General features: G+C 44.4%; 1 protein-coding gene across 19 annotated transcripts in view; it reads left to right on the top strand.

The window, feature by feature from the left end:
• Positions 1-25,700, top strand: part of LOC119169171 (RING finger protein 141) — a 158,201-nt gene that overhangs the window by 24,920 nt on the left and 107,581 nt on the right. For 7 of the 19 annotated variants that reach the window (XM_075886324.1, XM_075886323.1, XM_075886315.1 and 4 more), the window contains exons 2-3: positions 6,939-7,129; positions 18,665-18,786. The exons of 1 other annotated variant lie outside the window; for it this stretch is intronic. In XM_075886324.1, coding sequence (XP_075742439.1) covers positions 18,668-18,786 — 119 coding nt within the window. In that variant the 5' untranslated portion in view covers positions 6,939-7,129; positions 18,665-18,667. Of the gene's footprint in view, positions 1-2,396; positions 2,696-6,938; positions 7,130-18,659; positions 18,787-25,700 lie in introns of those variants that run through there. 11 more of the 19 variants (XM_075886329.1, XM_075886317.1, XM_037420276.2 and 8 more) reach the window with 8 other exon arrangements.

Here is a 25,700-nt window from a genome sequence, read left to right on the forward strand (position 1 = left end):
AGTGATTGTTTTTTTTTTTTCACCCCCTTTTTGGTGTGAACACGTTTTGTCATGATTCTATAAAAATAAACAGTAAGTTTGTTCTTGTGTTGTCTCATATTGTTATTTTTTCATCGATTTTGTTTCCTTGTAGTGTGCGAAAAGTTTGCAGTTTACACTTTGTGTATTATGTTGCCCAGGCTGGTGGTACTACACTTGTTCCTCCTGGAAAGGAAAATGATCAACTGGTTTTCGTGTTGAATCTGTTTACCTGGCACTTAGGATTACGGAAGACCTGGAAAGGAGTGCGATGTCCTGAAACTAAAGGGTGGGAAACAGGTGGTGTTCGCAAGCTGTGATACGGATTCTTTTGATTTGACTGGTAGCCCGTTTGCCGAGATGGGCTTCTGAAGGCATACCTAGTTGACGGGCTGTGGGACTCTAGTTTTCATTATTCCCAGATGTTGATGCCGTCTATAGTTGTGCACCCTGTGACTTTGAAGCAGAGCTCTTTCAATAGGCATAAGAAAATGGGTGTTCTAGAAGCATCTCTGATGGGGGGGGAGAGGGGGTGATTGACTGCGCTTTTACGGGCATCCTTCTGGAACTGAGGAGAAGCCATACTAATCTGTACTGTTAATTTACCTTTTTGTGAATGGCTGCATTTGTTTGCATGCCCCAGTCCAGTTGTATTGAGTGGTAGGGCATGTTGTTTTGCTTGATGAATGTTGCAACTTCACGACTAGTGACCTGTGCACCGTTATCAGAAACAGTTGTTGTGGACCTGTCAAACCAGCTGAATATGCTACATTAACAAAAAACTGCCATGATGGCTTGATAGGAACCAACCACTTTGTATGGAAATCAAGTACTAGCAGAACATCCGTGCGTTCTATTCTTGTCATGTTTGGGGCCAGTCTGCCAATATTGTGGTTGGTGGTTAAATTGTCGGTCTAGTTCTCGTCGTTTGTGAGATGGCGCAATGCTACCGTTAGATATCATGCAAGTGTTTTATTTGAAAGTAGCATATGGAGTAACTCTAGAAAGTGCACCCTTGCCATTTTCTCTTGTTCTCTGTTTTCCTCCCTGTGTCTGATTTACACAAACAAATGGAGCATGACAAGTTTGTATTGTGTCCCTAATCCCGCATAAAAATCTTCTCAATCAGTTGACATAAGAATCTGGTCACACTGCATTCTATTTAATAAAATTGAATAGTTTATGGGCAAAAAACGAAGTGCTGACTTTTTCTTTTTCTGAAGAAACTTGAGGGATCACCTTGGTCAAGTGAAGAAGTGTGACTGCGTTGCAAAACAAAGTGCCGAATTGCCTTCAGAAGATTAGGTTTTGCCCACTGGAGCAAAATAGAGTGTCCTGAAGATGTGCCGCCTCATCAAATTTAATGTCATCAAAGCACATTTGACTGATGCCACTGTGAGTCAAGAAACAATGCCTGTTCAGTAGGCCTGCTGTTCCTTGTCTTTGTCTTTCTCATCTTTGCTGGCCGAGCAAGCGCCTGTGCCAGAGTGCCGCTAATGTGCTCGGGCGGATGACATTGGCTGTGCCACATTGGTCACTGCAGGCCCACAGGCCCTCAATTCAGAACTTCCGTCTTAAAGCTTAGAACTTCCATCGCTATGTGTGTGTGTGTGGGTCCTTTCTTTGTGTATTCGCATTCAGTGTGCTCTTACGCTTCTTAAAAATCTTAAAGGGCCGTGAAACACTTTTTCAAGTAACCCATAGTTTCATACAATAATACCTTAAGAGGAATCTGGCGCTGCGAACGTGTACCCCCATGGGAATTATGGGAAGTACAGGAGTCGGATAGGGTAGGGTTAGCTAGTGAACTGTCTACAAAACTTTTTCTACAGTTTCAGTTTCGTTCTTCGCGCAGTGCGGGTAGTGGGGTGCGGTAAAAAGCACTGAAGCAGTACCATTGTTGTTCGAAGAGGCTGAAGATCACTAGGTCTCTACTTTAGCTGTGATGTTCGAGGTTTAGGAGTCGTAGTTGACAGTTTAAACAAGGCGTTGTCCACTCACAGCTGCACATAAATGTAGCGCCTTATGCCAGTGCAGGATATTCCGTGGAGTTAATGTTTTTTTCACGAGCGCGTTTTGCCTAAACGCATTTTAGTCGGCTGCAAAATGGTGAGGAAGCTAGGTAAACGCACCGTCATGCTGCGCTGACTCGGCTTCATAACAGAACCAGAGGTGCATTAAAGGCAGACCACTTAGACAGACGCACCTAGCGTCGCAGAAGACTAAACGTTAGGTGTTTCTCACTTAATAATATACTGTTATTTCCATAAATAGATAATGCTATAAATAGATAAATAGGTATTTTCGAGATAAAAACAAGCATGTTTTTTTTTTCAAGCGTTCTAAAAAATACTTCATTAAATCTTGATGCCAAATCTGGAACGCAATGGCAGAGCAGTGCATACCTTGGTGGTTAAATTTGCTCAGGTTTCACTTTTGTTGCCTCATAACGAAAACCTTTTGCAATAAAATTCGCGCACAAATAAATGGAGTAAGTAATAATGAAATGTAAGTTCATATCACTTTGTTTTGCACTCGGAAAAAAAGTGTTGCTAATCTCAAGAATGTAATCCATCCGAAGCAGATCCAAAGCCTGTAGCTCCAGATCCAATTCCCATGGGGGTGCAAGCGCCGCTAAAGGAGCCTGCATAGACACTACCGCCAGATTCCCCTCTAGGTATTATTGTATGAAACTTTATGAAGTAACCGTAGAATGAATTCACAGGAAGAGCTTATTGCCTCACAAATTCAACGCCGCAAAAATTTGAGAACCCGTCCAGTGCGAGTAAAGTTGCAGATTTGTCGCATGCTGCCGTTGCATTCTCTCTTCTCTTGCCCCGACGAAAGTGCTGGAAGCTAAGCAGGGAGGGATAGCAGGGGCAAAAAAAGAAGTAACGCACGTCTCATGACCTTTGAATGCAGGGCTCTTTCAGTGAGATCGCGCGTGCAAGCGTGGGCAAGTCGCAGCCTTGTTCGACGACATGTCCATGCCGACTTGTCCAACGACCAAGAGCGTTATGTTCAAATCGGCCAATGGCTGATATATGCGCTAAATATGAGAGATTTTTGAGCGTCCTCCGTCATTTGTTGGGATAAGAGAAAGCAATTTTCAGCTGACTTTCATAATTTATTGTGAATTCGAGGCCGCGTGCTGCGCTAAAATATGTGGCGTGTTGTCCGGAGCCTCTACTACTGATCCGCAGCGTTTTCTGACCCATGCTCAAAAAGTGTTGCAGGTCCCCTTTAAGTGGGACCTGCAACACTTTGTGGTGGGCGGTATTGGCTGTGCCTGAGAGTGTCTCCGGTGGATGCGACGACCCACCTTGCTTGGCTGTTTAATACCCTGGTGGTTGACCTTGTCTGTGTTGTTGCGGCGACAGCACACTTAGCAGCCTATTCAGTTGCTACAGTTTGCGGTGCTGGTCTTCATTCATGTCTGCATGCTGGGCAGGCCAATAGCTGCAGAGGGAAGAATATGAACTAGCACAGACAAGCTGCAGAGCACGGTTCTCACTCGATGTAGTAGTGTCTGTGTTGCTGTCACCGCAGTCCTTAGTTTAGGCTTCGCGGGTATCTAGTGGCTTCGTATTATGTCCAAACACGTGAATGCTAGCGTAGCTGCGCTCTATGCCGAAGTTATTGCAGTTTTCCGACTGCATTTTGCTGCTTTTGGTGAGATGTTCACTGTCTGACCGGTCAGCGGCGGATTTCACAATGGGGAGAGCCACTTCTTGTGCTCAGCGCAGTGCTCAGGTGGTATTAATGGGCATCAAAATAGACTACTTGACATTTTCATTCTTGCACGTGGGACTGCCGGAATAGCCAATGATGATTCCTTTGATCTAGGGTGCAAGTTTCTCGGAAGGGCCAATGTTGGCTATGTCCGTTTGGGACACATTGATAGCCTTCGTGGTGGTTTTTTCAGTGAAATATTTGCACTCTCGACCAGTGACTGCTGTGAAGCTCGCCGTACTGTGTCTGGCGGCCGAGTTGGCTGCAGTGAAGCCAGCTTACTCATTGTTCACAGAAGGTGCTTTTGGTATCCGGAGGCAGTTGCAGCTGCGGTCTGTCGACTTGGTACATTTTGGCCGATGGGTTACTAGCAGTCATGCGGCTGATGGCGACTCCAGTGAAATCCATGGTGAGGCGAACTCCTCCAGAGAGCAGGTAGTCAGCCCCTAGGATCATATCAGCGGGCAGGTCATCGAAAATGGGAACGATGGCTAGGAACTTGCTTCTGGCTTTGGTTTGAACATACATGTCAAGTGCACCTACAGTAATGCACAACCACTGAGGCCACATAGGGTTGTCTCAGGCCATAGTTCGAAATTGGCTGGAGGCATGCCATTCATTCAGCGCTGTGCGCGAACCTTTAGTTTGCAAGAGAGCCATAAGTGCGCAGATGCTGATGATGCGAACCGGTAGTCTTAAAAGCGGCGACGTTTGGTGGTGCATGACTTGATATCAACCATCTGTTGGCGTAACTCAGAACCGGTCACTGAAACTGGTTGGGAGGTCCTCACTCTGTGATGCCGAAAAGCACAAGTCGCTTCCGGTGTATGGTAAATGGTAGACGGTCAAGCAGTCTGTCGCTGAGCTGCAGAGTGCAGTTGCAGCCTGGAGGAGGTTCCACTCTCGAGCTCCCCCTTCGTTATTTCTCTGGCTCAACATGCAGGCTTTGTGCGCTTATCCGGCCGAAAATAGCCATGAGCCTGCCAATCCATTCTGTCTAATAACGTTCCCTGACACCTTCATACTTTGGCCATGCCTCTGCAGCACCACGCAGGTGGTCGATGGCCACCAGCCATTTTTTATTTTTTAATAAAGCATGACTCAAGCATTACTAATATGGCAATAATAATAAAGCATGACTAATATGGCAAGGCAGCCGGCCAGAGCAGATAGCACAGCAGCCTGAATATTGTGGAAATTTTGGGAGAGTTTATTTATTTATTTATGATACCTCAAAGGCCCCTAAAGGAAGGGGTTTTACATGAGGGGCAAGGGTATGCAAGAGTTCCTTCACGGTGCTCTTGTATGAGTCGCATGGTTAGCCAGAGCATGTATCTGCGCTGTGTGCTGACAGCTCTCGTAATCATGGTGACAGAATCTACAGCAAAGGACGCGTGGACGACGTCCGTTGGAGGCTGATGGGTGAGGGAGTTTCGGTCACGGGATCTATGCCATTGGGAGCGTAAACCACATTCCCGGGCAAGAGGAGTCCGTGTGGTGTCTTGGCACGATGTGATATCGCAGCACCGCGGAAGGAAAGTTGAGCTGCGAGAAGGCCTAAAAGCCTTCCCGGATGGCGTTCACAGTGCCAAGAGGTTGAGATGTGAAGAAACGGTATAGACGGCATCCCCAAACTGCTTGGTGCAGTGGCAGGTAGGCGGGTTTCATGACCGAGGAAGCATGGATGTCTTTTCATGTATGGCAGGTCCCGGACTCCGAAAACGCTGGAGTGCAGGTGGTGTCTGCTTTAACTCTTTCGTTACCACGCCTACTCAAATCAAGCACCGGTGATTGACGCTTTGGATTGCCAATTTTGGCATGTTGAGTTTGTTTCTGATGCATCCAGCACTTTCTAGTTGTTAGTCCAGCCACTCAGCTTTCAGAATCAATTTGAGTTTGTCTGACTTGGCAGTCTAGTAATTTTTGACAGACTGTTCTGTAAACTGATGTGCATGTGTTCTTGAGAAAATGCACTTGGCTGGCAAACTTGACAGAAGTGCGTGCCCCTCATAGGTCTGCTGCAGTGACATCAAAGTTCTATCACCAGAACCCCCTACTTGAAGACAGCACAGCAGCCTAGCATGCAATGACAAAATTTGGTTAGAATGATGATACCAGATCAATCCCACTTATATATTCACTTATAGGAGCAGTGACACCAAATTCGGATTCGAGATGTGGCGTTCATTTGATTGATTGGTACGCACGCACAAGTTGTTTTAGTGAAGTATGAATTGCGGTCATTACATAGAAGTTATTCTACTTCAAGCGCAAAGAGCGTCCAAACCTCATCACTGCGTTACCGGCCATGAGACATGGACAGTATTTTGACGTGTGTCATCAAACTCCTAGGCCACGCCTCAAGAACCGAGTGGCAATGAGGGAGCAGAGCTGATGTCGACATTTCTAGTGTTTTCATCGCGGTGCCTACATCTGGTGGCGATGCCTGGCAACGGCTGCTCTTGCTTTGTTTCGCTTGCTTTATGCAGCACATTTGTGTGAGTCCAGCGTCTTCTTTGTGTCACTTCGGTTGATTTGTCGTGCGATCGTGATTGTGACTGTGATGATTTAAAGCTACGGTTCCTGTGAACAAGTAGCACGCATGGAGCGTTCGTATGTCTTACCAGCCAGCGTGGCTTAGCCGTGTGTCTCCTGCTGCCTCGTTGTTGCTCAGCCCGGCTTCGATTTCAGAATCACAATTTAGTAGAGGATCGAACCGAAAATGATTCACCATGCCGTGAATTACTGGGATTGGATAGCCCTCGATGTTTCCAGCGTTGCTTGTGGACACTGATGACGCCGGCGACGACATTTGGGTAGCGCAGACAGGGCCTATATATGTGCACGCTGAGCAGACGAAATGTCAACTGAAAATCGTGTCACCATTTCATGTGGCCACATGATTAGATGGGGTGGGACCGCGGGAGGTGATCACTTGGCAGCACTGGCTGCGCTGAATATTGGCAGGCCTTGCAGCCATTTTGAATGTTTCGATATTGGTCTTGTATTAGTCTACTATTGTTAATTCAAAGTCGAAGGGACCTTTGAATTTTGTTGGAATTATCAAGAAGTTTGAATCATCAGAAGTTCTCACATAGATGACTCTGGGTGAGATGGCCCCACACACTCAGGCAACAGCGGCGACGGTGAAAGGACGCACGCTAACCTACTGTCTGCACTTTTTGCAGATACCGGCATATCGTCAAAAAAAGTGACCTGGACAGCGCTATCGAAACCACCATCTACCTCAGCCTGCTGCAGTTTCAAGCTGTTATCAAGTTTGTGCTGGGGGCGTTGTCTCTTTGCAACTGGCTTCACTTAGGCAGCAGCGGCGACGACGAAAGGACGCACGCTAACCTACTGTCTGCACTCTTTGCAGGTTGGTTAACTTTCATATTGAACATTATATGCACCTAGTTTCGTCGCTGCTGCTGCTGCTGCTGCTGCTGCTGAAGTTTTATTGGGCATTGTAGTCACAACAGTGTTTTTCTTTCTAATCTTCAAACTTTGCCTCTTGCTTTGTGTGCACAAGAGCATTTTAGTGCAATTTTTACTTGAAGTGCTTGAAACCATGGGGGATAAAAATTCGGGCGACATGGGCAATATTGCGGCGACCCTTGCTGAGAGGCAGCCTAATAGCATGAAAGAGGTCGTGAAATTTCTAGGTGATCTGGTGGGAAGACTTGACGTGTTCTCGACTGAAGTTAAATGTTAAATAGCTAAGGTCGCTTCCTCGAACACTGAAATAGTCACTGAACTTGGAAGTGTTCGAGATGCTATTGCTTTCATGGATGAGAGCTTTGAGCTCTTTAGGACTGACGTGGAGGCTTTTCGCAAGGAGATTGACGTGGTAAAGGCTGAGAGTGCGCAGTGTCGTAAGGAAAACGAAGAACTGCGAAGGGACCTGAAAGAAGCTAGACTGGAAATTGTCGAGCTGAAGCAATACAGCCGAAATATGAATATTGAAGTCCAAGGTCTTTCGCTAATCGAAAAAGAAAACTTGGGGAAAACTGTCGCAAACATCGCCAAGTGCTTAGAAACTGATGTCACAGATAACGACATTGACGTCGCGCACCGTGTACTATTGAAAGATAAAAAGAAATCGAATGTGGTCGTCAGATTCCTCACCAGAACGACGTGAGACAAGATGTTGTCCGCAGCAAAAAAGATTAAACTAGATGGCACTCGTCTTGGTTTTGACAACATTAGCCCTGTATATATAAATGAACACCTGTGCATGGAAATGAAGGTTCTGCTCAGTAAGGCGCGGCAAGCAAGGCGTGAAAGAGAATGGAAATATGTATGGGTATCACAGGGCAGGATCTTTATGCGGAAAGCAGACAGGACATCTGTTTTAAATGTAACTTCTGAGGCAGATCTGGCTAAAGTAGTCTAGCTTGATAGTAGACTTATATTTCTGCTGTGAACAATGGCAATGTATTCCAGCATTTCTGAATTGAACTCGTATGTAAGTGGCCGTCATAGGCAGCCCATGACATTCCTTCACATTAATATGCAGTCAGCTCATACGAAACAAGAAAACTTTCTTTTGTTTCTTGATGAGTTCAATTTTTTCTTTTCCGTTATGATGATGACTGAAACTTGGTACCGTAGTGAAACAGACGTGTTTTGTATTGACGGATATAATGTTGTGTACCAAAATAGAAAATTGAGAATTGGTGGTGGTGTATGCTTGTGTGTCAAAGCTGAAATAACGTATGAGTATTGTGAAGATCTGTCTCTGTGCACCGATGACCTTGAGGCGTTAACTTTACAGTATCACAACTACATTTTTGTTGCAATGTACAGGCCACCAAGTGGCAATTTAGATTCATTTATTGAATATTTAGAAAACCTATTTTCTGTTGTAAACCAATTTAATTACAAACTAGTGCTGGGAGGTGATGTTAACATAGATATGTTGAGCGACACACATAAACAGATGAGACTTTCAGACCTTCTTGCTTCTTTTTTCTTAACAAACGTAATTACCATTCCAACACGTATTACTGATACCACTTCTACTCTATTAGACTTGTTTATTACGAGTAGTACAAACAGTACATTACAGGCAGGCGTCCTGCGTGCCTCGATAAGTGATCATTTGCCCATATATCTAGTCATAGAAAATATCACCAGTGTAAGGAGTCAAATCCTTCCTGCCGTTCAGTTTCAACAAATTAATCCGCGAACGCTATCTTCTTTTAGAGAGGAAATTCGAACTCTCAATTGGAACAACGTTCTATCTAGTTCTTCTGTTGATCTTGCTTATGATTGTTTTATTGATACTCTATGTTCTGTGTATAAAAAACATTTTACATATAAAACTTTAAAAAGACCAAAACGGGCGCGCAAACCTTGGATTTCTTCCGCAATACTCAATATGATAAAAGAAAAAAATAGGTTGTATCAAGAGTTTCTGATAAAGCGAGACCCGGATAAATTTAAAGATTTTAAATTATACAGAAATAAACTCACTAAACTACAAAAACAAGCTAAACGCGATTATCACTTCAAGATGTTTGACGGTGTAACTGATTTTAAGCAATTATGGAACAAACTTAATGCTATTATATCTACCAAACAAGTGCCTAATGATATTAGTGACCTGGTGATCGAAAATAAATTATAAAAGGCCGCAGTACTAGCAAACAAATTTAACGAGTACTTTATTTCACTAGTTGACAGTAGTCATAATTGTGATTCATCAGGTTATTTGCCTACTGCTTTAAATAATTCTGTGTTTGCTAATCCTACAGACGCGCAAGAGGTCATCAGCGTTTTTCAGCATTTCAAATTGAGTAAAAGCGAGGACATAGATGGCTTAAAATTATAACCTTTAATATACATTTTAGATCTCATATGCGCCTGCTTAGTACATATTTATAATCTCATGTTCATCACTGGGCTGTTTCCTCAGAGAATGAAAAACGCTAAAGTAACGGTTATATATAAGGGTGGGGACAAAAGCAATTTAGTAAACTACAGACCAATTTCGATTTTACCAGTTTTCTCTGAGGGGCATGAAAAACTTATTTTCATTCGGTTATCAAATTTCATTAATAAACACAACATTATTACGCCGTCAAAGTACGGTTTTCAGTCAGGCCTCTCAACCGAAAGTGCCTTACTATACCAAAAGGAATTGATTTTAAGAAATATAGAAGCGAAAAACTTACCCTAGAAATATTTCTAGATTTCTCGAAAGCTTTCGATAAAATAAATCATGATATTTTACTAGAAAAATTTCACTTTTATGGAGTTTGCGGTACCGTTTTAGCTTTAATAAGAAGCTACTTATTTAATAGGAAACAATGTGTATCAATCAATCGAGAGCTATCATAATCCATGAACGTTAAGAATGGCGTACCTCAAGGTAGCATTTCGGGACCCCTATTATTTAATATTTTTGTCAATGATAATGTACGTATTGACAGCTCTGTAGGATATGTAATCTATGCGGACGATACTAGTATATTTTTTTCTGGAGAAACGGCTGATGACCTCATTGTTTCTGCTAATGAAATACTAAATAAAATATATGCCTGGACTGTGGCAAATTCTCTATGGATTAATTGCTCTAAAAGCAAGGCTGTACTGTTCCGTGCGAAAGCCAAGTCATTTGAAACGTCTCACAAACTAATACCTTATAACATTAAAATTAAACTTTGTCAAACAGTTAAAACTCTCGATGTCCGTTTTCACGAACACATGGCATGGAATTACCATGCAGAACACATTAGTCACAAACTTTGTAAAGTTCTAGGTGTGTTGCGTCGATGTCAGAACATACTACCTGTGAAACAAAAAATATTAGTGTACAATGCTCTTTTTTCTTCACATTTACACTATTGTCATCTGGTCTGGTCTACAGGCTCTAAAGCATCTCTAAAGAACCTGGTCGTGTTACAAAAGAATGCCTTGCGGTGCATTGAAAGTGTATTCTATAACGCACACACTGCTTCAATATTTACAAAATATAGAATTTTAAAAATTACCTGTTAATTTGAATGCCAGCTTCTGTCAGCTTTTAAATCAGGAATACGCGGAAGAAGTATCCTTTAACGCACCTTGGCCACCTTGCAACCAAATCCTGCCAGTCGCGTTACTCGGTGTACGGAGACTTGGCACGTACCGTGTCCTCGCACAAACTATGGATTTGAAACACTACGTTACCGCCTTCCAAGTGTAATGAACAAATGGAAACTAATAACTGATAATCTGCGTATATTGTCTAAAACTGAAATGTTAAATCGGATGTGCTGATTGTGATGTAAATGAATGTTGGGTGATATCTGTAATGGTTATTCAGTTTTTATTTTTCATGCATTGCTTTGTTATGAATATTTTTCTATGTATTTTAGAGTTATGATTCTATTATTTGCTGTCATGGGCCACATGAGTGTTTCTTTTTGTATTGTCGCTTTCTGCTGCCTGTAATTTTTGTAATTTTTTGTAAATTTGTAGTTTAGATATTTTTCTGGGTGAAGGGGCCAGTCAAGCTGTGAAATGCAGCTTTTTTTCCCTTCGCACCAAACCACGTACACAGTGTATTTTTGTGTACTTGTCACGTGGTTGAACAAACTCGAACTCAAATTCAAACATTATAGACATTGATTTCATTACATTTGAAAATTTTTCAATTACTTTTGTACCCTAACTGCACGCAATGAACAGAAAGCAGAAGTGCAAGGTCGGCAAGTTTGTTGGCTATTTACTGCTGATCAGACCTTTTAAGCAAATCGGGAATTGGCAACTGCTTCTTTGCTATAGGTATGTGCCTTCAGCACTAAGCTCTCTATACCAGTTGAGAAGCATCACGATTTAGCATGCGTGTTCTTTGTTTCAAACATTAAGCCTTCTTCCTTGAAAGCCTGAGGTGCTTATTTTTCATTTTTAGACTGTTAGGATTTGATAAGCACGCAAATATTTAAGTAATAGTGGGAAAGCAGCAGGTATTTTCTGATATGGCAATGCAAAAAGTATGAAATAACCGAATGATGGAATTCCAATAAGGGGCTTTTAGATATACTGAAAGAATAGAGGGCCAACCAAAAAAATTAATTTTGTTTTAAAATAATTGAAAGTATTATTTATCAGAGTTGGAATTATCGTGAGTCTACTGTATATTAATTTGTACCGCTTTAAATTATTAGTATCGAATCGTTACTATGGATCTATAACTATGGGTTTATGCAAAAAACGTGACATGCTTGAAGTTCCTGTCACTGCTCCTTTAAAACGTATGATGAAGTAATTGAATGTAAACATTCGACAGAAGTCTGTCTGGTTGGGTAGCAATTTTAACCAATATTGAACCGTTCTCTTGGAACCCTTCCCCCCGTGTATGCACACGGACTACGCTCCGGGAAAAACTGAAAAGGGGGGGATTATTAACTGCCTTGCAAGTGCCTTGAAGACGTCGCTGCAATGTAGCCACAGTCCCCCCTCAGTAAGGAATGAAGTCCGTTCTGAAGTGTCGGGTTTACATATTTTTGTGTACTTTTTGATTGGAGTTCAAAACTGTTTCCCAGTGATGAAGGAATCGTTAAAAAAAAATGTCGGCGGTGCGGCTTCACAATGGTGACCACCTGCCAGTAATGCACTCCCTCACCAGTGCAGGATTGGCCACTCTTGTGTAGTACTTGGCCACTACCCTTCATGATTACAGCTACGAAGAGAACATTTGCAAGTCAAATATTAAATTAAGGTGTCAGCTTTGCAATCTGACAGTGTCGAGCAGCGGCATGTGTACGTTCTCACCTGCCCACAGCTTCCTTATTTTTTTTTTATTCACGGAATACCTGTTTATTCTTCACTCATATAATTTGTCACAGCAATCCACCCCCCTTGCTCTCACACACACGCAAATTCAATATTGCTCCTCTCTCTCCTTTGTTAAGATGGAGGAGAGGGTACAAAGTGTAAAGACGCTAGTCTAAAGAAATCGGTTCTGTTCTAGCCTTGAGGAAGACAAATCCACTTGTCAAAATGTCTGCTCGATGCAACCCATGTTTATGGATTTTTTATTGCAGTCCTTCATCGTTGTCTTCCTACCGGTTTTTTGGATTTAAACTGCTTAAGTAATTCCACCACAACTTTCGACTCTGTGGTGTATGAAATGTCATAACATGTTGCCCCTCGAAACGCAAAAAGCCCTACTTTTTCTTAACAATGCTGTCTGGTTTTCTGGCACAATCCCTGCTTCTTGGAAAGAGGCTATACCGTTAATTCCATTTTGAAATGGAGCTAGCACCCTTCCTCTGTTTCGAGTTGCCGGACGAATGCACTTGTAAGATGCCTATGGAAACTTTTTTTTTTGATGATACCTTGTCGCGGTGGTCTAGTGGCTAAGGTACACGGCTGCTGACCCGCAGGTCGCGGGTTCATATCCCGGCTGCTGCGGCTGCATTTCCGATGGAGGCGGAAATGTTGTAGGCCCGTGTGCTCAGATTTGGGTGCACGTTGTTCAGCTGCCTCGTTGTTGCTCAGCCCAGATTCGATTTCAGAATCACCATTTAGTAGAGGATCAAACCGAAAATGATTCACCATGCCGTGAATCACGGGGATTCGATATTCCTCGATGTTTCCAGCGTTGCTTGTGGACACTGATGACGCCGGCGACGACATTGGGGGTGGTGCAGACAGTGCCTATATATGTGTGCGTCGCGGGTTGATATCCCGGCTGCGGCGGCTGCATTTCCGATGGAGGTGGAAATGTTGTAGGCTCGTGTGCTCAGATTTGGGTGCACGTTAAAGAACCCCAGGTGGTCGAAATTTTCGGAGCCCTCCACTACGGCGTCTCTCATAATCATATGGTGGTTTTGGGGCGTTAAACTCCACATATCAAACTTTTTGAAGATATGATAAACTGCCGACTTGTACATTTTCTTGAAACAAACAATCTGCTTGACAAATTCCAGTGCTGGTTTTGAGAGAGTAGATCCGTCATCGACCACCTCGTACTTATTGAGGCATAGATCCGAGATGCTTTTGTCCACAAACAGTACTTTCTGTGTTACTCAATATCGAAAAGACTTACGACACTACATGGCACATTGGAATATTAAGAGACCTTTCCCACTTTGGTGTGGGTGGTAGAATGTTTACTATAATCAAAAGTTACTTGTACCATCGGACATTTCATGTCCAAATGGGCACTGTTTTATCCTTAACATTTGTCCAGGAGACGGGGGCCACAGAGTGGTGTACTAAGTTGCTCTTTTTATTATCAAAATGAATTCGTGGCGCCTGTCTATCTCCCGGAGTATGTTTTACTGCACATATGTCGATGGTGTCTAGCTTGGCTTTGTCTTGTAACCTGGTAATGTGTTAGCGAAAGGTTCACTTTGGTTTGGACAAAGTCTCCAATGGGGCAGAAGAACACATTTCTGACTGAACCCACAGAAAGGCACGTGTATCTTGTTCGTCAGGAAGAGAGGCATTCATTTCCAACCTGACATTCAGCTGCATGGGCAATGTCGATAAATGTAGAACATAATTTCTTAGGCCTGATCTTGGACACCAAGCTAACCTTCGTACCACACATCAAGTATTTAAAAAACAGTTGCATAAAAGCCGTGAATGTCCTAAAAGTGCTGTCATGCACTACGTGGGGTAGTGACAAGAAGTGTTTGATGAACATGTGTACGCACTTGCCTAGACTATGGGGCAATAACATATCAGTCTGCAACATCAAGCACCTGAAATATACTTGGCCCTTTTCACCATCTAGGCAATCGACTATCTATGTGTTCTTCTTGCTCTAGCCCAGTAGAAAGCCTATATATTAAATTTAATGAGTGGTCGCTCCACTGACAGAGTTGTTACATGTTTTGTCTACATTATCTCGAAGTGAAGGCAGACAAGAAACAGCCTTCACATTTTACAATCAATTTTATGCCCAGTTTGGCTCTGTTTCGAAACCGGCTTTCATTGAGATAACCCTACTCACTTTGTGTAAGAGGATCAGCTGAGGAAATCGGTGTGTCACTTGAACACTGTTTATTCTCCGTTTATTCTTATCTTTAGTACTGTTTTATAGGCATGTGAATAAAAATTACAATATTTGCTGGTGGGCTGACTAATTCCGGTATTTCACTTTCGGCTGCTTGAGCGCTGTACTTGCAGGCGGTGGGCGACAGGTTCTAAATCTGAAAAACTGAGTTACCACGCAATATCGACCACACGACACGTCCTAGAAATAGCATGTATGGTGACTTGTAACGTCACTATTGTGTGCAATTCTGCGCATAGATGGTTCAGCTTTTACACTCTGCAAAACGTTCCTGTGAAAAGGGTGTCCCACTACAATAATCATCATTTGGCTTGCTTGTGCTTTCTTTCTTGTAAACTGGACGCTGACCAAATTCCTATTAAGAAAGGTATGTCACACTGATAACGTGCATGTGGTTCGTGACTTGAAAGTGCCGGGTGTGCGGCAATAATGCGAGGAAAGGAACGAAAAATAGATATTGTTGTTGGGAGACAAAAAGACTCAATTTTTTCTTTGAATGTAGTGCTTGCATACATGAGCCCTTGCGTTCTTTTGTATTCTTCACTTGTGCAGCGGTGAGTAGAAAGGAGGCTCGTTATAGTACCTCCGCCTCAGCCGCGTTCGTCGCTTCACGCATTTGCTTGTGGGTTTGGGACGTTTGGGATGGTGGTTTTTGGACGTCAAACCCCACATATCAATCACTTCTTCTCGGTGCAGCGTAGTAACACACCGTGAGTTTATACATCTGTGGGTAAGTTCACCAAAAAATTTGAGTGACAATGCGCAAGGAGTGCTTAGCACCTCTCACAAGTACCCCTAGTAAAGCCGCACCCGAATCACACTAACGTGCGCTCACTGTGAGGAGGTATTTTCAAGGAGACTGTTTGTCATCCCTTGCAGGGCCTTCTTTCTATGTTAAAAGCAATTGAGAAATCTGTCTAGAAGCATTTGACGAAAACCCCATAGTTGGTGACCTCTTTGGATTGTGCTTGAAACATTGGACTGGTTGCCTCTGCATCTTTTTAGTTATATCGCTCACGGTAAGATCGTGATAACTAAAGTATAGTGATGTTTTACATTGGGCTGAGAATGTCCTTTTTTTTTTTTGCGAGAAAATCAATCAAGAGGTTCCTGGAAAGGTGCAAAATGCTAGAAAGAAGCGGAAATTGCTGCAACATTTTGCACTTTTCTCTCGATTTATATCAGTCATGAAGACTTGCCTGGTAGACAGTGTAAAGCATGTGTACTGTTTTTTGAAGAACGTCTTTTTGTAACAAGTTGAGCATTTTTTGTATTCCAGTAAGTGAACTTGTTTAAGGCAATTACAGATGTTTTGGGTAATTTTTCGTCGAGGCAAGATGGTTTTGGTTAAAATGGTATAGTGGTCGTCATAAAGCTACGGTAGAAATCCTTATTCACCTGAAACCTCCAGTACTTCGAGGTTAAACACAACGCAGACAGCTCAAATGTAGGCAGGACATCGATTTTAGCCAACTTGCAACGAGCAACACATTGTGACTTTGTGTGTATTCACAAAAGCAGTCCACAAATGCCACGTGAGAATGTCTACTGGAAGCACCATGAATGGTAAAGTTTGATATCACTACAATAGGAAACCCGGCGTGAGGAACAGCACAGCCAACCGCCGTGTATGCTGCTGTAGCAGACGATGCGCAGAGATTAGCGCAATATCAGACTACAGCGCCGCTAGCTCTCGCGACCACCGTTCCGCCCACCCTCCTCTGCTGGCGGAGATACGGAGCTTTGAAACTGAGTTCATTCTAGTAACGTTTCCCAGCACTGCTCCTAAGGCTGTGTGCTTTGTTCCACCCCTGATTGTACAAAATAAGATATCATAGCTCTTTCCATGATATGAAAAAAGAATACAAAAGACTCATGAGTACAATTTTAAATCATAGTGGCACAGTTCGCATAGCTCTTTTCATTATATGAAAAAAGAATACAAAAGGCTCATGAGTACAGTTTTATATCATAGTGTCACAGTTAACAAAGTACGGGGGCTTTATTGCAACAAATAGAAGGACGCTGTTCTCTCAGAGATAATAAAGGTAAACTTGGCCAAACAAACTGCTTCTTATCTGTTTCTTTAGTGATGCGCCTCTCGTGCCGATCAGTCGTAGTCTTAACCAATGCCAGCGCTTAGCTGGGCACAAATGGGGATGTGGCATTACCCTCACCTCTGAGAGAGCAACGTCTCGGTGCTCACTTAGTAGCAGTCGATGCGCAATTAGCCGGTCGAAATCCACATCAGTCCGAAAGATGCAGGTTCATGTGCACCACGAGCACATTCTCAGGCAGACGCTGATGGCGTCTTGAGCAAAATGAACCATCAGCAACGGCCTCGTAGGTGACGTCGCTGAGACTGCACAGTACTTTATACGGTCTAAAGTATCGGCGTAGAAGTTCCGCCGACAGACCTCGCCGCCGCCCTGGTGACCAAACCCAGACTCTTTCCCCTGGTGTGCGATACCTCAGCTTCTAGGTGCTTGAGTATTCTACCTGTAACAAATTTTTCAACATCATCTTTGTACCTTGTAAACACCAAATTTTTGTGAATCTAGAATGTCATAAAGATCGTTATTGCAGGTTATAAATTGTATCATTGAGTGTCACACAGATCAATAATATGAGATAAATAGTTGAGGGTGTTGGGTTTAACGCTGGGGTACACCATTTTTTTTACTTTCCATTGAGGAAAACAATGTTACAAACCTTTACATCTTGTCTTATTTTAGTGAGATAACTATTAATGAGTTAAGTTACTAACGCTTTAATGAAGGAAGACAGGATGGGGGAAGAAGGTGTGTTCACGAATATAGGAAACCAGCAAAATTAGTTTTCTTTATTTTAGTAGCTTCCAGACAAATCTATTGTTCCTATATTGTTGCGGCCTCTTTAGGTACTGCTCACAAGCCCCCTCTTGCTAGAGAGTGTTCACATAAAAGTTGTCGCACTTCACGCGGAAGTTAGCAAAAGTGGCACATGACAGTTACTGATAACCACTGCAACATGCTTCGTTCGTGCAATATGTGCAAGCTTTGCATTCTGTAGCATGAGGTAGCTTTGTTGGGCGTGGGTACATAAAAATTTGTTACTGAATGGTTCGCCACAAATTGAGGATGCATAAACGGACCTGATAGGGACGGCGTGAAACTTGGGACACTGTATGAAAAGTCGGGACAGCCCTGCAAAATCTGGGATGGTTGGCAACCCTAGCCATGCCCCTTACACTGTAGTCATGCAACTTGGTTACTAGAATGTCCTACTTTACTATATCAAAGGCCTTCTTGAAATCTTTGAAAAGACCTATGGTCTTTTCTATGATCTTCAGTATCTCTTCCCAAGGTGTGTAATAGTGCTGATTCCGTAGACCTACTCTGTAGTTCACTTCCTAATAAACTAGACTGCACAAGACGATGCCATTCTTTACCCTCTCCCCATCTCTAGGGGAGAAATAGGCCTTGTTGGTGAGACATAAGGCCACATTTAGCGCTAATTCTTTTGTGTCACGTTGTGCTAAATATTGCCAAATGATTTTCTCGGTGCCCTGATTTCCCTTGCTACCCTATATTGTGCATAGCAAGGAGCTGCCTGGCACACACCCTTATCTTCAGGACTGCTCACCTGTACATCATTCCTTTTCACCCTCTCTATATACTATGCTATGAAACATTCTAAAATGTTGGCTGGGATTATCTGAAGGTTCAACAGCTTGGCTGTTGAAAATAGTGGCAATACGTAGGGCGGATACTCGGGGAAGGGGACAGTGGGATTTGGGGGACTGATGAAATGCAGGTATACCACAAAATCAATTGTGGTGCCCCCTCAAATCAAAGCTGGAACTGGACGCGGCGCGAGACACTGCAGTAGAACCAACTCTTGCATACTTGTGTGCAGGCTATGGGTTCTCATCTGAGCTCGGAGGTGATGGGAGCCTTTCGACAATCTCAGGTGTTTGGCGAGATTACCACAATTACTTTTGAGCGCCTCATGGCCAAAGTGAAGGAGCTGAATGACATGTGAGTCAACCTTTCTGTACTTATTGACCCATAAAGAATAACACATCCACTTCAGAAAGCATACAGCTAAAAATAAAGGGTACAACGAGCAGTACAGTGGATATTGCAGGAGAATTTTGGTGCACATGCTAATGAATTGTTGAGTTATCCTATATTGAGTTTGATGAGGCCATGGGATTGAATGTTCATGTTTAGGCAATAGCCATTAAGGCTTTAAGAGCTCTAGGATTTATTAAACGAAATTTGCACTCTGCTAACCAATCCACCAAACTTCTCGCGCACACAACATTAGTTCGCTCGAAAATGGAATACGCCGCCCTTATTTGGAATCCAAACCAGCAATACCTCATTCATAAACTCGAGGCCATCCCAAACAAAGCAGCCCGCTTTATCACAGGAAAATATTCCCGGCTATATAGCATAACAGATTTTAAAACGTCGTTGAAATTACCTACTCTAGAAAAACGTAGGCTTATTGGATCACTGCTGTCTGATTTCCACAAACTTTATTTCAGTGAGTCATCTATCTTACATCCACAGATTAAACCAGCTCATCGCATTTTTTCGCGTGTGGATCATGCTTACAAAATACAACCCATGTTTGCACGTACTAACTTCTTTCTTGACTCATCATTGTTTCTTGCGATATATCATTGGAATAAACTACCAAGTGATGCTATAACTGTGCGTGATCACGACACCTTTGTTAGCAGATTAATGGAGATGTGGAATGTGGAATTGTAACATTTTGTGGCTTTCTTTCGTTTAGTCTAGTGCCAATATTACATTAGTCTAGTGCCAATATTACATCAGTTATCGCACACCTCGTTTTATGCCATAATGAGTGCTACATCGCATCACTATGTCTTCTTTGGTGTGAAATTTGTTTCTGCATTTACCTTTTTAATATTTTTTTTCGTGTTCTGTGTAAATATTTCTGTTTTGCACATAACCCTGCTGTATTGTAACTATCCCCCCTATGTATTGCCCAAATGTTGTATATGAATAAATAAATAAATAAATAAATAAATAAATAAATAAATAAATAAACAAACAAACATGCCATTTCTTGAAGTACAAGGTGTCTTCCAATGAAAGGTAGGAAAGGTTGTAACAATGCAACCCTTGACGTAGATGCCTATGCTGCTATGGGAGAACGTAGGAGGGCAACTAGGGATGCTATTTGATACCCCGTCGTAGGTCAGAGCATCTACCAGATTGAAAAGGGGCTCTTATAAAGAGTGCCATTCAATTGACGAAGCAGTGCATGTGAGAACAGGATGGAATTCACGTTGCAAAATTAGACGATTGAGGACCAGTGAGGTGTTATTCGATAGCTGACAGCAGAAAATGTTCAACCGGCCACCATTCATCGCCGGGTGGTGACTGTATACAGAAAGGACTGTGTGTCATCATCATCATAGTTTGTTCACCCTTAAAGACCTTATTCAGAGTAATACATTATCCCAACAAAAGCATTAATAACAACATGGCCTAGTTAAGAAAAGGAACGAGGACATCAGTATAGTGATCATTAAACAAAGAAACGAAAATATTAAAAGTTTGAAAAATACAGAATACATGTTGGAATTCAAAAAGTTAAACATTAAGACAGTGAAAAAGATAGGAAAAATGCTATAAATGCTGTCGCAAATACTGACTGAAATAACAGAGCACATTGGCAAATTAAGAGTTAAAAATACATGAAACTATGGGCCTAAATTTATTGCAGTCTTGTGCACTAATTGAGTCTTGAGGTAGCGCATTCCGTAGCCCAATAGCAATCGGCAAGAAGGATTTGTTGAATGCTTTAGTTGTACCACAGACTGTGTGAAGTGCGGTTCAGTGGATGCAAAGTGGTGTTTCTGAGGTTAGTGAATTTTAATACAGTTTGTGGAAGAGGGAAAGTTGTAAAACCTTACTGTGAAGTGTTAAACTAGATATGCTTAGAGATGATTTGATGTAAGTGATACTTGAGGGCCAGTCATGGTTTGAAGTAACAAAATGTGCTGCACAATTCTGTACTGCTTCGATTTAGTTGATAAGGCAAGTCTGGTGAGGCTTCTTAATTGCTGAGGCACATTCAATTTTTGTCCAAATTAATGTTTCGTAAGTGAGCTTGTGTACAGGGATTCCCGACAAAGAAAGTGATCGTTTGAGGAGGCCGTGTGATTTGGAGCAGCCTTTTATAAGATTTCCTATGTGTGCAGACTATCTGAGATAATCCATGAGTGTGACTCTGTGGTAATAGACTTGGGGGAGGGCCGTAGAATTCAGAGAATACCGGTAGTCCAAAATTTTTGAATCGCAAGTAACACTTATGTACTTGCACTTAGGAATAAGTGCCTACAAATGCCTAGTTTGGAAAAATGGAGCCTATATTAGCACTATATTGTTACGAGACAATGCCCCACTTAAACAGTGAGATAGGCGCTGAGGAAGACGAGGTGACTTGTGTGTGCGCGCGCTCTCTCTTGTTCGCCATCTTGGCTTGCGCGTTGGCGCTGTGTAAATATATTTTAAAACGCCTAGTTTCCCTTGTGCCTTCACGCAACATTTTGGTGGAAGGTGCTGGGTACAACGCACGACGGAGTTACGCAGCGGACGCCTAGTCTCTGCTCCCAACATGTCCACCGGCAGCGACGCTTCCTCAACTGCTACGCCCACTGCATCAATGGCGCCGACCTCTCCTGTTTATCTCGTGGCCGCTCCACCCCGCGATCCCGGCAACTTTTCGGGAACGGACGGCGAGGACGTGGATGAGTGGCTTAAACTCTACGAACTCTTCAGCACAAATCACAGGTGGGACCCAACCTTAATGCTGGCAAACATCATCTTTTATTTACAAGGAACGGCCAAGGCGTGGTTTAATAACAATGTGGACGGTATCACAAGCTGGGACGTATGCAAGACCAAATTACGCGAGTTGTTTGGTCAATCTGCCGGCTGCAAGCAGGCCGCTAGGAAAGAACTTGGCACACGTGTTCAGACGTCCACGGAGTCCTACCTGGCGTATATTCAAGATGTGCTGACCCTTTGCCGTAAAGTTGACCGAACCATGGCTGAAGCCGACAAGGTAGCGCACGTGCTCAAGGGCATCGCAGACGATGCATTTAACCTCATTGTGTGCAAAGGCTGTTCCACCGTGCAAGATGTTATCTTGGAGTGCCAACAGTTTCAAGAGGCTAAAAGCCGTCGCATTGCTTACCACTTTACGCGCCTTCCCAACACTGCTGCGACGTCAACATGTGCGGATCTCCATGTACCGACCCTGCCCAATTCACACTCCAGTGACATCACGAGAATTGTACGCCGTGAAATCGAAGCCATCTCACCCGCCCCCTTGAGAGCACTGGCACCGAGTGATCCTCAGCCGACCATATCGTTAATACAGACCGTTGTTCGCCAGGAACTAGCCAACGCGGGTGTTCACACAGTCTGTTCTGTGCACCGTCCCGGCGCTGTCAGTTCGTCTACCCCGAGCCACCCACAGCAGTATCGCCGCCCTGCTCCACGTAATCGTGACCCAAATGCGTGGAGAACGCCTGATGACAGGCCGATTTGCTTCCGATGTGAACGAGTGGGACACATTTCCCGTCATTGCCGAAGCACGTGGACCTCACCGTATCGGGCAAACCCAAACTTCTCCAACCCCCATTCACCGGCCCACCTCTATGACCAGGAACCACCACGGCGTGAGGGCTCAGCTAATTACGACCCGACCACTACGACCACTGCCCAGTACAGTCGCTCACCTTCACCTCGACGTAGATTTTCCCGATCTCCACCACCACCTCGTTCCCCGTCCCCGTCCTCTGCCCGGCGGTTTTCTTCGGAAAACTAACGGCTGCAGCTCCTGGAGGTGACGCTGCTGATACGACTTGCTCTCCAATTCCTCTGTTGACGCTCCCGACCAATCAGAACTTGATCGACGTTGAAGTGGACGGTTTATCTGTTAAAGCCTTAGTAGACACTGGCGCCCATATTTCTGTGATGAGCCTGCACATTCGAGACCGCTTAAAGAAAGTACTTACTCCAGCCCCTTCACGCAGCGTTCGCGTTGCTGATGGTAGTACGGCTGCTGTTATTGGCGTCTGTACTGCACGCGTTACTATTGCCGGCCGTCAAACTTCAGTTCTCTTCACTGTTCTTTCTCACTGCACCAATGATGTGATCCTCGGTCTTGACTTTTTGTCCACTCATTCCGCTCTCATCGACTGTTCAGCCGGTACTGTGCAACTTGACCTACCGTGTCCGATTGATCCGCCCAGTCGACCGCAAGCCCGTATGTGCTCTGCTGAACATGTCCGTTTGTTACCGCAAACCGTGACCTGCATCACCGTTACGCCCTCGCCACCTGTATCCGATGGTGACTATGTGCTCGCGCCCATCACATCCCTTCTCTTGACCCACAGTGTTACCTTACCACACACTGTTATTCAGTTACGTGCAAACCACGCCTGCATTCCTGTGCTCAACTTTGCTCTGTGTCCGCAAGTGCTTCCGCGCGGAATCGCCCTCGCCATGCTGACTCCTTCTGAAGAATGCGTCATATCAGCTCTGTCTTCGAACGAGGCTCGACACTCCAGCTTCACACATGCTCGATCTTCGCAAGGAAGCCCGTCTCCTGATGTTAAAAAAATGATCGCGTCAGACCTTTTGCCGCATCAAGCTGACGAACTCCTTCGCGTTCTTGAGTCATACTGGGACGTATTTGACTTTTGTGATCGTCCACTAGGTCAAACCAGTGCGGTAAAGCACCGCATTGACACCGGCGATGCCTCCCCTGTCCATCGACGGCCATACCGCGTATCTTCGACCGAGCGTCACATAATTCAAGCAGAAGTCGACAACATGCTCGCCAAAGACATAATTGAACCATCATGTAGTCCATGGGCTTCCCCTGTTGTTCTTGTCAAAAAGAAGGACAACACTTGGCGATTCTGTGTTGACTACCGACATCTGAACAAGATCACTAAAAAAGACGTCTACCCGCTACCGCGCATAGACGACGCCCTAGATTGTCTTCACGGCGCTAAGTATTTTTCTTCTATTGATCTAAGAGCAGGTTACTGGCAAATTGCTGTCGATGACATGGACCGCGAGAAGACCGCTTTTGTCACCCCCGATGGTCTTTACCAATTTAAGGTCATGCCCTTCGGATTATGCAACGCTCCAGCCACCTTCGAGCGGATGATGGACTCTCTTTTGCGTGGGTTCAAATGGTCAATTTGTCTATGCTACCTTGACGACGTTATCGTCTTTTCCCCGACCTTTGAAACCCACCTCGACCGCGTTTCCTCAATACTGGCCGTATTTCGCAATGCCGGTCTCCAACTGAACTCGTCAAAGTGTCACTTCGGACGCCAGCAACTAACAATGTTGGGCCACCTTGTCGACTCCTCTGGTGTACGTCCTGATCCCGATAAAGTGCGAGCCGTGCGTAACTTCCCTGTTCCGACCTGCACTAAAGAAGTACGCAGCTTTCTCGGTCTGTGCTCGTACTTTCGACGTTTTGTGAACAACTTTGCGGAAGTCGCCCGTCCTCTCACAGACTTATTGAGAAAAGATGTCTCATTCACATGGGGCGCTGCGCAGGCTACGGCGTTCTCTACACTTATTGAATCGCTAACAAAACCACCTGTTCTGGCCCATTTCGACGTTTCTGCCCCTACCGAAGTACACACAGATGCCAGCGGTTACGGAATCGGTGCTGTTTTGGTTCAGCATCAAAGCGGCTGCGCCCGCGTTATCGCCTATGCCAGCCGTCTCCTCTCGCAGGCGGAAAGGAACTACTCCATCACCGAAAGGGAATGCCTTGCTCTCGTTTGGGCAGTAGCAAAATTTCGGCCTTATTTACATGGTCGACATTTCACTGTCATAACCGATCACCACGCACTTTGCTGGCTCTCGTCCTTGAAGGACCCCACTGGGCGCCTTGGTCGATGGGCACTACGGCTTCAAGAGTATAACTACTCGGTGTCCTACAAATCTGGCCGTTTACACCATGACGCTGACTGCTTATCTCGGAATCCAGTGGACCCACCTGAAGCGTTCGATGAATCGCCATGTGTGCTGTCTCTCTCCGCTTTAAGCAACATCCGTGAGGAACAGCGCCGAGATCCTGCCTTGCGTAACATCATCGAGAAGCTTCATTCTGCGGCACCCGATCCTTCTACTCGATTGTTCGTGCTTAAGGATGACACATTGTACCGTTGCAACGTCCGCCCTGATGGACACGAACTGCTCCTTGTGGTACCTTCCCACCTACGTGCGAGCGTGATCGGCCAGCTTCATGACGCTCCCACTGCCGGTCACCTCGGACTGTCTCGGACGTATGACCGCGTACAGCGTCGATTTTACTGGCCCAGTCTTTATCGCTCGGTCCGCAGCTACGTCGCCTCATGCGATCAGTGTCAACGCCGCAAAAAACCTTCTATGAGTCCTGCCGGGTTCCTCCAACCACTTGACGTTCCCTTTGATCCCTTCTTCCGACTTGGTCTTGACCTCCTAGGCCCTTTCCCTGCATCCACTTTGGGGAACAAGTGGATAGCTGTCGCGACGGATCATACAACCCGGTACGCTATCACGCGGGCTTTGCCAACCAGCTGCGCCACAGACGTTGCCGATTTTCTCCTGCACGACGTCATACTTCACCATGGCGCCCCACGCCAACTCCTAACAGATCGTGGGCGCTATTTCCTTTCCCGAGTTATCGACGACCTGCTTCGCTCCTGCGAGACGAAACATAAATTTACGACAGCTTACCACCCGCAAACTAACGGACTCACTGAACGATTCAACCGGACTTTAACTGATATGCTCGCTATGTACGTATCGTCCGACCACCAGGACTGGGACGTTGCATTGCCCTTCGTTACGTTTGCCTATAATTCTTCACGCCATGATGCAGC

Source organism: Rhipicephalus microplus, chromosome 2 (genome assembly GCF_043290135.1).
Source record: "Rhipicephalus microplus isolate Deutch F79 chromosome 2, USDA_Rmic, whole genome shotgun sequence".
NCBI classification, from domain to species: domain Eukaryota; kingdom Metazoa; phylum Arthropoda; class Arachnida; order Ixodida; family Ixodidae; genus Rhipicephalus; species Rhipicephalus microplus.